At 45.7% G+C, this 15,105-nt stretch overlaps 1 protein-coding gene across 1 annotated transcript in view; it reads left to right on the forward strand.

Moving 5' to 3' along the window:
* Positions 1-15,105, forward strand: part of DBF4B (DBF4B-CDC7 kinase regulatory subunit) — a 103,381-nt gene that overhangs the window by 12,748 nt on the left and 75,528 nt on the right. The window contains exon 4 of the mRNA XM_068262643.1: positions 351-490. Coding sequence (XP_068118744.1) covers positions 351-490 — 140 coding nt within the window. The remainder of the gene's footprint in view (positions 1-350; positions 491-15,105) is intronic.

A 15,105-nucleotide genomic window follows, 5' to 3' on the forward strand; every position in this document is an offset into this window, starting at 1 on the left:
GAGCTGCTATGAGACGTCTCACTCCATTCCCGGCTGGCCACGCCCCTTCCCCAATTGTTTAGAGTCTAAAGAACTGACCACCTCCTGAAATATGTTAGCTTATTGGCTGCAATCCTGATCTTAAAATTATTATATGGTCTAAACTTTATACCATACATGTAAACGATTGCAACCAGGAAGCTATCATATGTCCGGACGAGGTTAGTTGTGTCAGCCTCCATATTTCTGCCAGTTGACTTGCTTGAGAAACCAAATCTGGAGTGCAAGCTCCCCTATTTCTGTCTTTATATCACAATTGTAGCAGATAGTACATGCTGAGTGTGCTTATATGTGTGTTTGTGCTCTTGCAGGCCAGCATACTCCACCAGAGAGACGCCAAACTCTGGATAGAAGGAAAAGCATCACATTTAAGGGGAAGTCGTTCTACCTGGACCTCCCGCACAACAAACACACCCAGCTGCTCACTAAAGCCATCTGCAGCTTGGGAGGGGTAAGTGCAAAGAGTTCTGCTCGGCCTTGTGCTGGCCAGGTTGTCTCCCAGAGCCTGTCTTCAGGTGCCAGCTGTCTCTCTTCTCATAATTGTATATGGGAAATGCACTATACCTCTGTAGCAGCTGGAAATGGCATCAAGTGGTGTCTGGGGGTTCCAGCCTTGTTTACAGTACATGTTCACTTTTAGGACAGAGAAATATTTACATTACCAAATGCATATTTACCTTTTGTATTGTCATCTTTTTGGCTCCATCCCTTTTTTGACTCTTCAAGGGATACTGTAGGGGGGTCGGGGGAAAATGAGTTGAACTCACCTGGGGCTTCTAATGGTCCCCTGCAGACATCCTGTGCTCACGCAGCCACTCACCGATTCTCCGGCCCCGCCTCCGGTTCACTTCTGGAATTTCAGACTTTAAATTCTGAATACCACTGCGCCTTCGTTGCCGTGTCCTCGCTCCCGCTGATGCCACCAGGAGCGTACTGCGCAGGCACACACCATACTGGACCTGTGCAATACGCTCCTGGTGACATCCGTGGAAGCGAGGACACGGCAACGCAGGTGCAGTGGTTTTCAGACTTTGAAGTCTGAAATTCCAGAAGTGAGGCGGGGCCGGAGCATTGGGGAGTGGCTACACGGGCACAGGATGTCTGCGGGGGACCATTAAAAGCCCCGGGTAACTTCAACTCATTTCCCCCGACCCCCCTACAGTGTCCCTTTAAAGGATACCGCAACTGAAAATAAGATTGCGGCAGTGTGTGGGGGAGTATAAGTTAAATACCTTTAGCTCCTCCGGCCCCCCTCCGTCTGTTGCCGTTCCTCTAATAACCCTCCCGGTGTCCGGCGGCTTTGTTGACCTATAACCTGGAGATACTGCGCACTGTGCGCGCAGTATGTCATCCCCACTTTGCTTCTGGCCGGCGCATAACGTCCGGCTCAGAAGCACGCTGATTCCTCTGCCTCCCCTGGGCTGCGTGTGCGCTCCATTACACTAAGCGTCACATGCTAATCATGCAACGGCAACAGACGGAGGGGGGCCAGAGGAGCTAAAGGTATTTACTTCTACTGGTACATGAAAGAGATGCTGCGCACCTTCCTCTTGTATTGCTTTTATTTAGGCCTTTAACCAACAGTCAGTGTATACAACATAGAAATCAGAAGTTGTCAAACCTGGATTCACGGAGGTGCGGAGGTGGGTGGGGAAGAGGTGACCAGGGGATGTACGGACGGCACTACAGCCGTTTCACGCCGTCTGGCGCTTGCTCATGTGCGTATGTCCTATTTACTTATACTCCCCCACACACTGCCGCAAACTTATTTTCAGTTGCGGTATCCTTTAAAGAGGAACTCCAGTGAAAATATTGTAATAAAAAAGTGCTTCATTTTTACAATAACTATGTATAAATGATTTAGTCAGTGTTTGCCCATTGTAAAATCTTTTAAACCCCTGATTTACACATTCTGACATTTATCACATAGTGACATTTTTACTGCTGGTAGGTGATGTAGCTGCTGCTTGCTTTTTTGGCAGTTGGAAGCAGCTGTAAACAGCTATTTCCCACAATGCAACAAAGTTCACAGACAGGAAACTGCCAGCACCATGAGTTTCTTGTGGGAGGGGTTTCACCACAATATCAGCCATAGAGAGTCCCCGATGATCTGTTTGTGAAAAGGAATGGATTTCCCATGGGAAAGGGGGTATCAGCTACTGATTGGGTTGAAGTTCAATTCTTGGTCACGCTTTCTCTTTAAGACCAAGAGACAGACCTCTCTGATCAAATCTGACCAGAGAGAGATCTGTTGCCTTCTCATACACCACAAGCCCAATCATTTCCTACTGCAATCGATCCAGAATCGGCCTGGTGACGCTGCATTCGCCACCTTGCGCCACCCTGACGCTGTTCCCCTTAATGTTCCATGTTCCCCAAGCTTCACCCCTCCCCCCTTTCCTGCACCCGCCATTTGTCCGCTGCTGCCTCCAGGCTCCTCTTTCTATACATGCATTCCATGTGGTTGTCAGAGTAACTCGGGCGTGTGTGTGACGTCACACGCGCCCGTGTACACCAGCTACCCTGTGGGGCGCGTGCATGGATGGAGGACAGCGCTCGGAGGCAGTGGTGGACGCAGAGAGGTAATGCATAGAGCACTAGGCACCTGGGGGGAACATTAGGACAGTGTCATCACGTTCGTCCCGATATTGCTCACCTCTACCGCCACGTACCTGACCAACCACAATGGCCCGACATCTTTCAGCATGTCCAACCAATTGATGCGACTAACATCGTGGATCGGACATACACTCGGCGGCACCAATTTTCATCCGATTCCAATTATAATAATCAAATTGGATGGTTGATTAGCCACTAAGTCACCAGATGTATGGCTCTTTTAACCTCACTGCCTCCCTACCCAACATTTGCTCCTGTGTGTCCACCAATCTAGGATGGGGCTACAACTATTTGGCAGTCCCAGGCTATCTCTTTGTGCAGATTGTGATGTAGGTAGAAAAAAAAAATCTTGTAAAAATAATACTTTTTAATGGCTAACTGATAGAGTTAAAGTATGCAAGCTTTTTGGGATCTAGTCCCCTTCTTCAGGCATATTTCCAGATGGTAGCAGAAGCTTTTTGGGATCTAGTCCCCTTCTTCAGGCATATTTCCAGATGTTAGCACAAGTTTTTTGGGATCTAGTCCCCTTCAGGCATATTTCCAGATGGTAGCAGAAGCTTTCTGGGATCTAGTCCCCTTCTTCAGGCATATTTCCAGATGTTAGCAGAGGCTTTCTGGGATCTAGTCCCCTTCTTCAGGCATATTTCCAGATGTTAGCACAAGCTTTCTGGGATCTAGTCCCCTTCTTCAGGCATATTTCCAGATGGTAGCAGAAGCTTTCTGGGATCTAGTCCCCTTCTTCAGGCATATTTCCAGATGTTAGCACAAGCTTTCTGGGATCTAGTCCCCTTCTTCAGGCATATTTCCAGATGGTAGCAGAAGCTTTCTGGGATCTAGTCCCCTTCTTCAGGCATATTTCCAGATGTTAGCACAAGCTTTCTGGGATCTAGTCCCCTTCTTCAGGCATATTTCCAGATGGTAGCACAGGCTTTCTGGGATCTAGTCTCCTTCTTCAGGCATATTTCCAGATGTTAGCACAAGCTTTCTGGGATCTAGTCCCCTTCTTCAGGCATATTTCCAGATGGTAGCAGAAGCTTTCTGGGATCTAGTCCCCTTCTTCAGGCATATTTCCAGATGTTAGCAGAGGCTTTCTGGGATCTAGTCCCCTTCTTCAGGCATATTTCCAGATGGTAGCAGAAGCTTTCTGGGATCTAGTCCCCTTCTTCAGGCATATTTCCAGATGTTAGCACAAGCTTTCTGGGATCTAGTCCCCTTCTTCAGGCATATTTCCAGATGTTAGCACAAGCTTTCAGGGATCTAGTCTCCTTCTTCAGGCATATTTCCAGATGGTAGCACAGGCTTTCTGGGATCTAGTCTCCTTCTTCAGGCATATTTCCAGATGGTAGCAGAAGCTTTCTGGGATCTAGTCTCCTTCTTCAGGCATATTTCCAGATGTTAGCACAAGCTTTCTGGGATCTAGTCCCCTTCTTCAGGCATATTTCCAGATGGTAGCACAGGCTTTCTGGGATCTAGTCTCCTTCTTCAGGCATATTTCCAGATGTTAGCACACGCTTTCTGGGATCTAGTCCCCTTCTTCAGGCATATTTACAGATGTTAGCACAAGCTCTCTGGGATCTAGTCCCCTTCTTCAGGCATATTTCCAGATGTTAGCACAAGCTTTCTGGGATCTAGTCTTCTTCTTCAGGCATATTTCCAGATGGTAGCAGAAGCTTTCTGGGATCTAGTCCCCTTCTTCAGGCATATTTCCAGATGTTAGCAGAGGCTTTCTGGGATCTAGTCCCCTTCTTCAGGCATATTTCCAGATGTTAGTAGAAGCTTTCTGGGATCTAGTCCCCTTCTTCAGGCATATTTCCAGATGGTAGCAGAAGCTTTCTGGGATCTAGTCTCCTTCTTCAGGCATATTTCCAGATGTTAGCAGAGGCTTTCTGGGATCTAGTCCCCTTCTTCAGGCATATTTCCAGATGTTAGTAGAAGCTTTCTGGGATCTAGTCCCCTTCTTCAGGCATATTTCCAGATGGTAGCAGAAGCTTTCTGGGATCTAGTCTCCTTCTTCAGGCATATTTCCAGATGGTAGCACAGGCTTTCTGGGATCTAGTCCCCTTCTTCAGGCATATTTCCAGATGGTAGCAGAAGCTTTCTGGGATCTAGTCCCCTTCTTCAGGCATATTTCCAGATGTTAGCAGAGGCTTTCTGGGATCTAGTCCCCTTCTTCAGGCATATTTCCAGATGTTAGCACAAGCTTTCTGGGATCTAGTCTCCTTCTTCAGGCATATTTCCAGATGGTAGCAGAAGCTTTCTGGGATCTAGTCTCCTTCTTCAGGCATATTTCCAGATGGTAGCAGAAGCTTTCTGGGATCTAGTCTCCTTCTTCAGGCATATTTCCAGATGTTAGCACAAGCTTTCTGGGATCTAGTCCCCTTCTTCAGGCATATTTCCAGATGTTAGCACAAGCTTTCAGGGATCTAGTCCCCTTCTTCAGGCATATTTCCAGATGTTAGCTCAAGCTTTCTGGGATCTAGTCCCCTTCTTCGGGCATATTTCCAGATGGTAGCACAGGCTTTCTGGGATCTAGTCCCCTTCTTCAGGCATATTTCCAGATGGTAGCAGAAGCTTTCTGGGATCTAGTCCCCTTCTTCAGGCATATTTCCAGATGTTAGCAGAGGCTTTCTGGGATCTAGTCCCCTTCTTCAGGCATATTTCCAGATGGTAGCAGAAGCTTTCTGGGATCTAGTCCCCTTCTTCAGGCATATTTCCAGATGGTAGCAGAAGCTTTCTGGGATCTAGTCCCCTTCTTCAGGCATATTTCCAGATGTTAGCACAAGCTTTCTGGGATCTAGTCCCCTTCTTCAGGCATATTTCCAGATGTTAGCACAAGCTTTCAGGGATCTAGTCCCCTTCTTCAGGCATATTTCCAGATGTTAGCTCAAGCTTTCTGGGATCTAGTCCCCTTCTTCGGGCATATTTCCAGATGGTAGCACAGGCTTTCTGGGATCTAGTCTCCTTCTTCAGGCATATTTCCAGATGGTAGCAGAAGCTTTCTGGGATCTAGTCCCCTTCTTCAGGCATATTTCCAGATGTTAGCACAAGCTTTCTGGGATCTAGTCCCCTTCTTCAGGCATATTCCCAGATGGTAGCACAGGCTTTCTGGGATCTAGTCTCCTTCTTCAGGCATATTTCCAGATGGTAGCAGAAGCTTTCAGGGATCTAGTCCCCTTCTTCAGGCATATTCCCAGATGGTAGCAGAAGCTTTCTGGGATCTAGTCCCCTTCCTCAGGCATATTTCCAGATGGTAGCAGAAGCTTTCTGGGATCTAGTCCCCTTCTTCAGGCATATTTCCAGATGTTAGCAGAGGCTTTCTGGGATCTAGTCTCCTTCTTCAGGCATATTTCCAGATGGTAGCAGAAGCTTTCTGGGATCTAGTCCCCTTCTTCAGGCATATTTCCAGATGTTAGCAGAGGCTTTCTGGGATCTAGTCTCCTTCTTCAGGCATATTTCCAGATGTTAGCACACGCTTTTAGGGATCTAGTCCCCTTCTTCAGGCATATTTCCAGATGGTAGCAGAAGCTTTCTGGGATCTAGTCCCCTTCTTCAGGCATATTTCCAGATGTTAGCAGAGGCTTTCTGGGATCTAGTCCCCTTCTTCAGGCATATTTCCAGATGTTAGCAGAGGCTTTCTGGGATCTAGTCTCCTTCTTCAGGCATATTTACAGATGTTAGCACAAGCTTTCTGGGATCTAGTCCCCTTCTTCAGGCATATTTCCAGATGTTAGCACAAGCTTTCTGGGATCTAGTCCCCTTCTTCAGGCATATTTCCAGATGGTAGCACAGGCTTTCTGGGATCTAGTCTCCTTCTTCAGGCATATTTCCAGATGGTAGCAGAAGCTTTCTGGGATCTAGTCCCCTTCTTCAGGCATATTTCCAGATGGTAGCACAAGCTTTCTGGGATCTAGTCCCCTTCTTCAGGCATATTTCCAGATGGTAGCACAAGCTTTCTGGGATCTAGTCCCCTTCCTCAGGCATATTTCCAGATGTTAGCACAAGCTCTCTGGGATCTAGTCCCCTTCTTCAGGCATATTTCCAGATGGTAGCAGAAGCTTTCTGGGATCTAGTCCCCTTCTTCAGGCATATTTCCAGATGTTAGCAGAGGCTTTCTGGGATCTAGTCCCCTTCCTCAGGCATATTTCCAGATGTTAGCACAAGCTCTCTGGGATCTAGTCCCCTTCTTCAGGCATATTTCCAGATGGTAGCAGAAGCTTTCTGGGATCTAGTCCCCTTCTTCAGGCATATTTCCAGATGGTAGCAGAAGCTTTCTGGGATCTAGTCCCCTTCTTCAGGCATATTCCCAGATGTTAGCACAAGCTTTCTGGGATCTAGTCCCCTTCTTCAGGCATATTTCCAGATGGTAGCAGAAGCTTTCTGGGATCTAGTCCCCTTCTTCAGGCATATTTCCAGATGGTAGCAGAAGCTTTCTGGGATCTAGTCCCCTTCTTCAGGCATATTTCCAGATGGTAGCAGAAGCTTTCTGGGATCTAGTCCCCTTCTTCAGGCATATTTCCAGATGTTAGCAGAGGCTTTCTGGGATCTAGTCCCCTTGTTCAGGCATATTTCCAGATGGTAGCAGAAGCTTTCTGGGATCTAGTCCCCTTCTTCAGGCATATTTCCAGATGTTAGCAGAGGCTTTCTGGGATCTAGTCCCCTTCTTCAGGCATATTTCCAGATGGTAGCAGAAGCTTTCTGGGATCTAGTCCCCTTCTTCAGGCATATTTCCAGATGTTAGCAGAGGCTTTCTGGGATCTAGTCCCCTTCTTCAGGCATATTTCCAGATGTTAGCACAAGCTGTCTGGGATCTAGTCCCCTTCTTCAGGCATATTTCCAGATGTTAGCACAAGCTTTCTGGGATCTAGTCCCCTTCTTCAGGCATATTTCCAGATGTTAGCACACGCTTTCTGGGATCTAGTCCCCTTCTTCAGGCATATTTCCAGATGTTAGTAGAAGCTTTCTGGGATCTAGTCCCCTTCTTCAGGCATATTTCCAGATGTTAGTAGAAGCTTTCTGGGATCTAGTCCCCTTCTTCAGGCATATTTCCAGATGTTAGCACAAGCTTTTTGGGATCTAGTCCCCTTCTTCAGGCATATTTCCAGATGTTAGCAGAGGCTTTCTGGGATCTAGTCCCCTTCTTCAGGCATATTTCCAGATGGTAGCAGAAGCTTTCTGGGATCTAGTCCCCTTCTTCAGGCATATTTCCAGATGGTAGCAGAAGCTTTCTGGGATCTAGTCCCCTTCTTCAGGCATATTTCCAGATGTTAGCAGAGGCTTTCTGGGATCTAGTCCCCTTGTTCAGGCATATTTCCAGATGGTAGCAGAAGCTTTCTGGGATCTAGTCCCCTTCTTCAGGCATATTTCCAGATGTTAGCAGAGGCTTTCTGGGATCTAGTCCCCTTCTTCAGGCATATTTCCAGATGGTAGCAGAAGCTTTCTGGGATCTAGTCCCCTTCTTCAGGCATATTTCCAGATGTTAGCAGAGGCTTTCTGGGATCTAGTCCCCTTCTTCAGGCATATTTCCAGATGTTAGCACAAGCTGTCTGGGATCTAGTCCCCTTCTTCAGGCATATTTCCAGATGTTAGCACACGCTTTCTGGGATCTAGTCCCCTTCTTCAGGCATATTTCCAGATGTTAGCAGAGGCTTTCTGGGATCTAGTCCCCTTGTTCAGGCATATTTCCAGATGGTAGCAGAAGCTTTCTGGGATCTAGTCCCCTTCTTCAGGCATATTTCCAGATGTTAGCAGAGGCTTTCTGGGATCTAGTCCCCTTCTTCAGGCATATTTCCAGATGTTAGCAGAGGCTTTCTGGGATCTAGTCCCCTTCTTCAGGCATATTTCCAGATGTTAGCACAAGCTGTCTGGGATCTAGTCCCCTTCTTCAGGCATATTTCCAGATGTTAGCACAAGCTTTCTGGGATCTAGTCCCCTTCTTCAGGCATATTTCCAGATGTTAGCACACGCTTTCTGGGATCTAGTCCCCTTCTTCAGGCATATTTCCAGATGTTAGTAGAAGCTTTCTGGGATCTAGTCCCCTTCTTCAGGCATATTTCCAGATGTTAGTAGAAGCTTTCTGGGATCTAGTCCCCTTCTTCAGGCATATTTCCAGATGTTAGCACAAGCTTTTTGGGATCTAGTCCCCTTCTTCAGGCATATTTCCAGATGTTAGCAGAGGCTTTCTGGGATCTAGTCCCCTTCTTCAGGCATATTTCCAGATGGTAGCAGAAGCTTTCTGGGATCTAGTCCCCTTCTTCAGGCATATTTCCAGATGGTAGCAGAAGCTTTCTGGGATCTAGTCCCCTTCTTCAGGCATATTTCCAGATGTTAGCAGAGGCTTTCTGGGATCTAGTCCCCTTGTTCAGGCATATTTCCAGATGGTAGCAGAAGCTTTCTGGGATCTAGTCCCCTTCTTCAGGCATATTTCCAGATGTTAGCAGAGGCTTTCTGGGATCTAGTCCCCTTCTTCAGGCATATTTCCAGATGGTAGCAGAAGCTTTCTGGGATCTAGTCCCCTTCTTCAGGCATATTTCCAGATGTTAGCAGAGGCTTTCTGGGATCTAGTCCCCTTCTTCAGGCATATTTCCAGATGTTAGCACAAGCTGTCTGGGATCTAGTCCCCTTCTTCAGGCATATTTCCAGATGTTAGCACACGCTTTCTGGGATCTAGTCCCCTTCTTCAGGCATATTTCCAGATGTTAGCACACGCTTTCTGGGATCTAGTCCCCTTCTTCAGGCATATTTCCAGATGTTAGTAGAAGCTTTCTGGGATCTAGTCCCCTTCTTCAGGCATATTTCCAGATGGTAGCAGAAGCTTTCTGGGATCTAGTCCCCTTCTTCAGGCATATTTCCAGATGTTAGCACAAGCTTTCTGGGATCTAGTCCCCTTCTTCAGGCATATTTCCAGATGTTAGCACAAGCTTTTTGGGATCTAGTCCCCTTCTTCAGGCATATTTCCAGATGTTAGCAGAGGCTTTCTGGGATCTAGTCCCCTTCTTCAGGCATATTTCCAGATGTTAGTAGAAGCTTTCTGGGATCTAGTCCCCTTCTTCAGGCATATTTCCAGATGTTAGCTGAAGTAAAACACTGATGCAGGTAAAAATATAAATATGCCTGAAGAAGGGGACTAGATCCCAGAAAGCTTGCATAATTTAACTTTATCAGTTAGCCATTAAAATGTATTATTTTTACAAGACTTTTTTTCTACCTACTGTATATTCTGGCATATAAGACTACTTTTTAAACCTTGAAAATCTTCTGAGAAGTCAGGGGTCGTCTTATACGCCGGATGTCATTGAAGCCGGGTGCTGTTACCGCCTCTCAGATCTCGCTGCTGAGGACTGTAGTGAAGCGGCGCAGGTGCACATGTGCGAGATCTGAGAGGCAGAGAAGGAGGTAAATAGGATACAAGGGCGGGGCCACTTGGGTGAAAGAGGCCTTTTTTATGGGCACAGCGCGACCTATTCTTCCATACCGCTCTGATAAACAGGGAGACAGGCAGAGCTGACCAATCCAACCAGTCAATTGCCTATATACTGGGTACCACATACAGTATCTGTTCATACATAGCACCAGTATATGATTTTTTTATAATTTGTATTTGGTGTACGTTGGAATAGGGGTAGTCTTATACCGTGAGTATATTCCAAACCCTGTATTTTAACTGAAAAAGTTGGGGGTCGTCTTATACACCCAGTCGTCTTATACGCCGGAATATACGGTACATAATTTGTTTGGCTAACTTGGTACAGAAACATATTTTTACTGCAGCTTGTGATGACATTATTGTGTCAAGGCACAGGGGGATATTAGAGATAGATGAACGGTGAGTGTACCAGAAGGGGCTTCCTGTAAGGCAATGTTCCCCAACCCGGTCCTCAAGGCCTACCAACCGTGCATGTTTTGTGGAAAGCCACAGAGGTAGTTAGCCAGCTCTGCTGAGACACTCCACCTGTGCATGCGTGTGGTTTCCTGCAAAACATGCACTGTTGGTGGGCCTTGAGGACGGGGTTGGGGAGCTCTGCGTTAAAGCCTCATCTACACGCGTACATGATGCTCCGATGTTACTTATCAATCGAGCTGCTGATGCGGCTCGATAGATGAGATCCGACAGGTCAGATCTTGTTACCGCCAATTCCCTGCTCGTTCCCCGCGAGGGGACAATGGCAGGGAATCGAGCGGAAGATAAGCGGCGCGGGGACGAGCGGGTATCGAATCCGGCGCACGCGCGGGTTGCGGAAGAGGCGGTGAGCCGCCGGATCAAAGCCTCATCTACGCGTGTAGATGAGGCTTTAGGCACCTTCAATGCAGTCTTGCAGTTAGTTTGTTTTTGTTTATTTATTTTATCCCTTACGTTGCTTTAGACAAACTTTAAACAGAACCTGTCTTTAAAAGTTTTTTTTTTTTTTTTTTTTTAAATACAGTAGAATCTCGATCTAGTAAACCTCTGGCTATAGTAAACTCAGTCCTCGGGTCCCAACAATGCAGCTAAGTTTGTCAGAATTCAGTAAGAAAAAGCAGGGCTGTGGAGTCGGTACAAAAATCTTCCAACTCTGACTCCTCAGTTTATAAAAACCACGACTCCAACTCCGGGTACCCAAAATAGCCCCGACTCCTTAGTCTAATACTTAACAGGGCTGTGGATTTTGTACAAAAATCATCCGACTCCTCAGTTTATGAAATCAACGACTCCGACTCCGGGTGCCCAAAATTGCTCCGACTCCACAGCCCTGAGAAAAAGTCAGGGTCTATGGCTTTATCTATTAGTGGGAGAGGACCAGCAGGACAGCCAGGCAACTAGTATTTTGTATCTTGTGTAAATTACTCAAAGGGGAACCTGAGATTGATTGGGAATAGTGAATGGATGAATGAACACGTAGTATTAATTATCAGAAAAAATCTTTTTCATGCATCCTGCCAACAAGGATATAAGAAAGCAACAAAAAAGAGAGAGTTGGCTCTTGGGTGCATGAAAATTCACGACAACTTTATTAGTACAAAAATACAAATATTCTAAAACTAAACATATACACACAATCTAAATATAAACGTTAAAAATTGTAATCATACAACTCCGCCACAAAAAGGCCACTATGAACTCCAAATCTCCATCTATACTGTGGGGCTGCAGTCCCCAAAAAAAGTTGTATATAGAGATGTTTCAATTAATAAAGAGGAAACCATGTATGGGGATAAAGATAGTTCTCCATTATAAAAAACGGGATGTAGAGGTGAAGCAGCTGAGCCCCCCACTCGCAGGGGCTAGTGATACAACAAATGACACAAAAGCACTGTTATGGCTGTTGGTGTTCACATAAGTGCACCCCTCACTCGCAGAGGTGAATGGTGCTGGTAAGTGGTTAGTAAGCCAAGCAGGTTGTCAGGAGGTTGTTAGTGAGCAGTATAGTTTCAAACACAGCAGCACCTGGTGTATGGAACAATGACCACAATAGTCTGTAGCAAGCTGGAAAAAACAGTGCGCAGGCAAGCAGTATGTTGATGGAGGCCAACAAAAATCCAGCACTGAAAGTCCCTTGGATCTGAGTGTGGTTATATAGCATATAGCTCAGCAGTACGCAAGGTTCCACAAACAGCAGTTAGCACAGTTCCACTACAGAATCTGTAGCAAGCTGAGAAGCCATATGCAGGCAAGCAATATGTTGACCAAAGCCAGCAGGAATCCAGCATAAGAGATCCCTAGGATCTGAATGTAATGATATAGCGTATAGCTCAGCAATTGGTAAAGTTCCACACACAATAATGGAGATCCACATAGAGTGATGCATAGGTGGTGATATAGTTACCAAACCGACTGTCCAAATGGTTTCCAAAAGAAAGATGATGTTATTGGAGAGGAGTCCCAAGTGGCAAGGTGGCAGAGTATCTCGCTGTGATGTAGCCTAACATGTTTCGCCGTTTCCTAACGGCCTTATCAAAGGCGGGCAGCGGAGAGCATGTTGAGAGAGCGCCATGACGGCGTTCTTATGCTGGTCGCACTGGCCGGCAGCCCCAGTCACGCCCCCCGCGTCCCCACGCTTGGACGCCCCGCGCGATGACGCGGAGGCGCACAGGAGCGCGTCATTGGAGCGCAAATAATGCGCTCCACCCTGGCAAATGGGAGAAAATGCCCAGGAACGGAGATCCGCTATGACGTACTCAGAGGGGACAGGGAAGGGGCGGGGAGCCAGCGACAAACAATCAAATATGCACAAGTATATAAAAAATTATATATATGTACAGATGTTGTAAAAATAAATAAACAGAAAGAAAATCTAGGTAACAAAGTACATATAATGAATGTTGAGAAATATAATTCAACCTATAGTGGCCAGCGTAGCAGAGCCTGGTGAATCAAAAATTGATTACACAAGGAAATCTGCTGTGGTCAAATATTAAAGAAACATATCTTGTATAAACTACCACATTGGAGACATGTAAACAGCCATATGAATAAATAAGTACCCGATGGGCATGCAAAAATCCCATGTCCATCATATAGAGTGAGTAGCAAATATAGAACAGTGAGGACGAGAACAAAAAGGAAGGGGGGGATGTGGGCCCCCTCCCCTAGCAGCTGAGGCAATGGAAGAGCAGGTGTGGCAGTAAAGAAACAGGGGAACAGGGTCTGGAAAGCAGCCAATGGCCTCACTCCCTCAACAAGCCTAATTGGGGAGGAAGACCCGATAGTTAATGCTGTCATTAAGGCCTTTGTCTTTAGTGGCGCCCAGATTGAAAATCCATCGGGACTCCAATTGAAGTAAAGCTCTATCTATATTACCCCCCCTAGGATGTCGATGAATCACATCGAGTCCTATAAATCTGACATGATGAGCATCACCGCGATGTTCAAGATGAACATGACGGGAAATGGGGGATTTAAAGTTGCAGCATGTGATATCTCCTACGTGATCCTTAATTCTTTCTTTAAGAGCTCGGGAAGTTTTGCCAATATAAAAACAACCACATCTGCAATAAAGCAAATAAATGACCGCAGGGGTATTGCAGTTAACAAAATGTTGCAAATACCACCTGCGGCCATTGGGCAGAACAACCGATTTCCCAATTTGTAAATATTGGCAGTAAGCTCATCCACCGCAGCTATACGTGCCCTTGACTTTGCAGTGACTATCAGGTCCCTTTTTACCCCAAAAATGGCTTGTGGAGAGCAAGTCCCCTAGTGTCTTACTTCGTCTATAGGTAATCTCAGGTTTATAGGGAACAAATTCATTGATGGTATTATCTTTGGTGAGAATGTGCCAATGCCGCTGGAGAACGCCAACGACCCCCCGATTTTGATCGCTATATCGCGTGATTAAACGAGTTTCTTTGAAATCGTCTAAGATCTTAGGCTTTTTTTGTAAAAGATCCGAACGATTGGTCAATTTGGCTCGTTTGTATGCCTTTTTGAGCCAACGATCTTTATAACCTCTTTCTTTAAATCGGCTTCGCAATAATTTGGCTTCCTTCTCAAATGTAACATCATCAGTACAATTACGTCGGACACGTAAATATTGTCCGGTGGGTATACCACGTATAGTATGTGATGGATGCGCACTACTTGCATGTAAGTAGGCATTGGATGCCGTGGATTTGCGATAAACCGTTTTTTATAATGGAGAACTATCTTTATCCCCATACATGGTTTCCTCTATATTAATTGAAACATCTCTATATACAACTTTTTTTGGGGACTGCAGCCCCACAGTATAGATGGAGATTTGGAGTTCATAGTGGCCTTTTTGTGGCGGAGTTGTATGATTACAATTTTTAACGTTTATATTTAGATTGTGTGTATATGTTTAGCTTTAGAATATTTGTATTTTTGTACTAATAAAGTTGTCGTGAATTTTCATGCACCCAAGAGCCAACTCTCTCTTTTTTGTTGCTTTCTAGTATTTTGTATCCTTCTCAGTTCAGGTGTCCTTTTAGGCTGCTTTCACAGTGGGAAGTTACAGGCTCATGTTACAGCAGCTTGTAACGCAGCCCAACTCACAGCACAGAAAAATCAATGTGCTGTTCACAGTGCCCACGTTGCATAGGAGTATAACGCTGCACGTTAAGTGAAAGTGCAGCATGCTGTGTGTTATACTCCTATTTAGCGGCGTTAGAATGTTTGCACATGCTCAGTAATGTTTTTGTTTTTTTTTTTTTATTTTAATGTGCCGCATGCGCCGTTTTAGTTCGATCAGTATGCATCAAAAAGTATGCATCAAGAGACGCATAACGCAGTTCAATGTAACGTCCAACTTCAAAGCTAACATGCGTTGCCTTAGGGGCACGTTATGCGACCTGAACGTCGCATCAAACGCAACGTCTTAGTGTGAAAGAGCCCTTAAAGTGGATCCGAGATAATCTTTTACTCACTGCACAATTGCGTTACTTTCATATAGTTTATAGGGCATTCCTCAAGCCAAATACTTTTTTTGTGGTTTTTTTTTTAATACTCTAATT

This window comes from Hyperolius riggenbachi, chromosome 12 (assembly GCF_040937935.1).
Source record: "Hyperolius riggenbachi isolate aHypRig1 chromosome 12, aHypRig1.pri, whole genome shotgun sequence".
NCBI lineage: Eukaryota > Metazoa > Chordata > Amphibia > Anura > Hyperoliidae > Hyperolius > Hyperolius riggenbachi.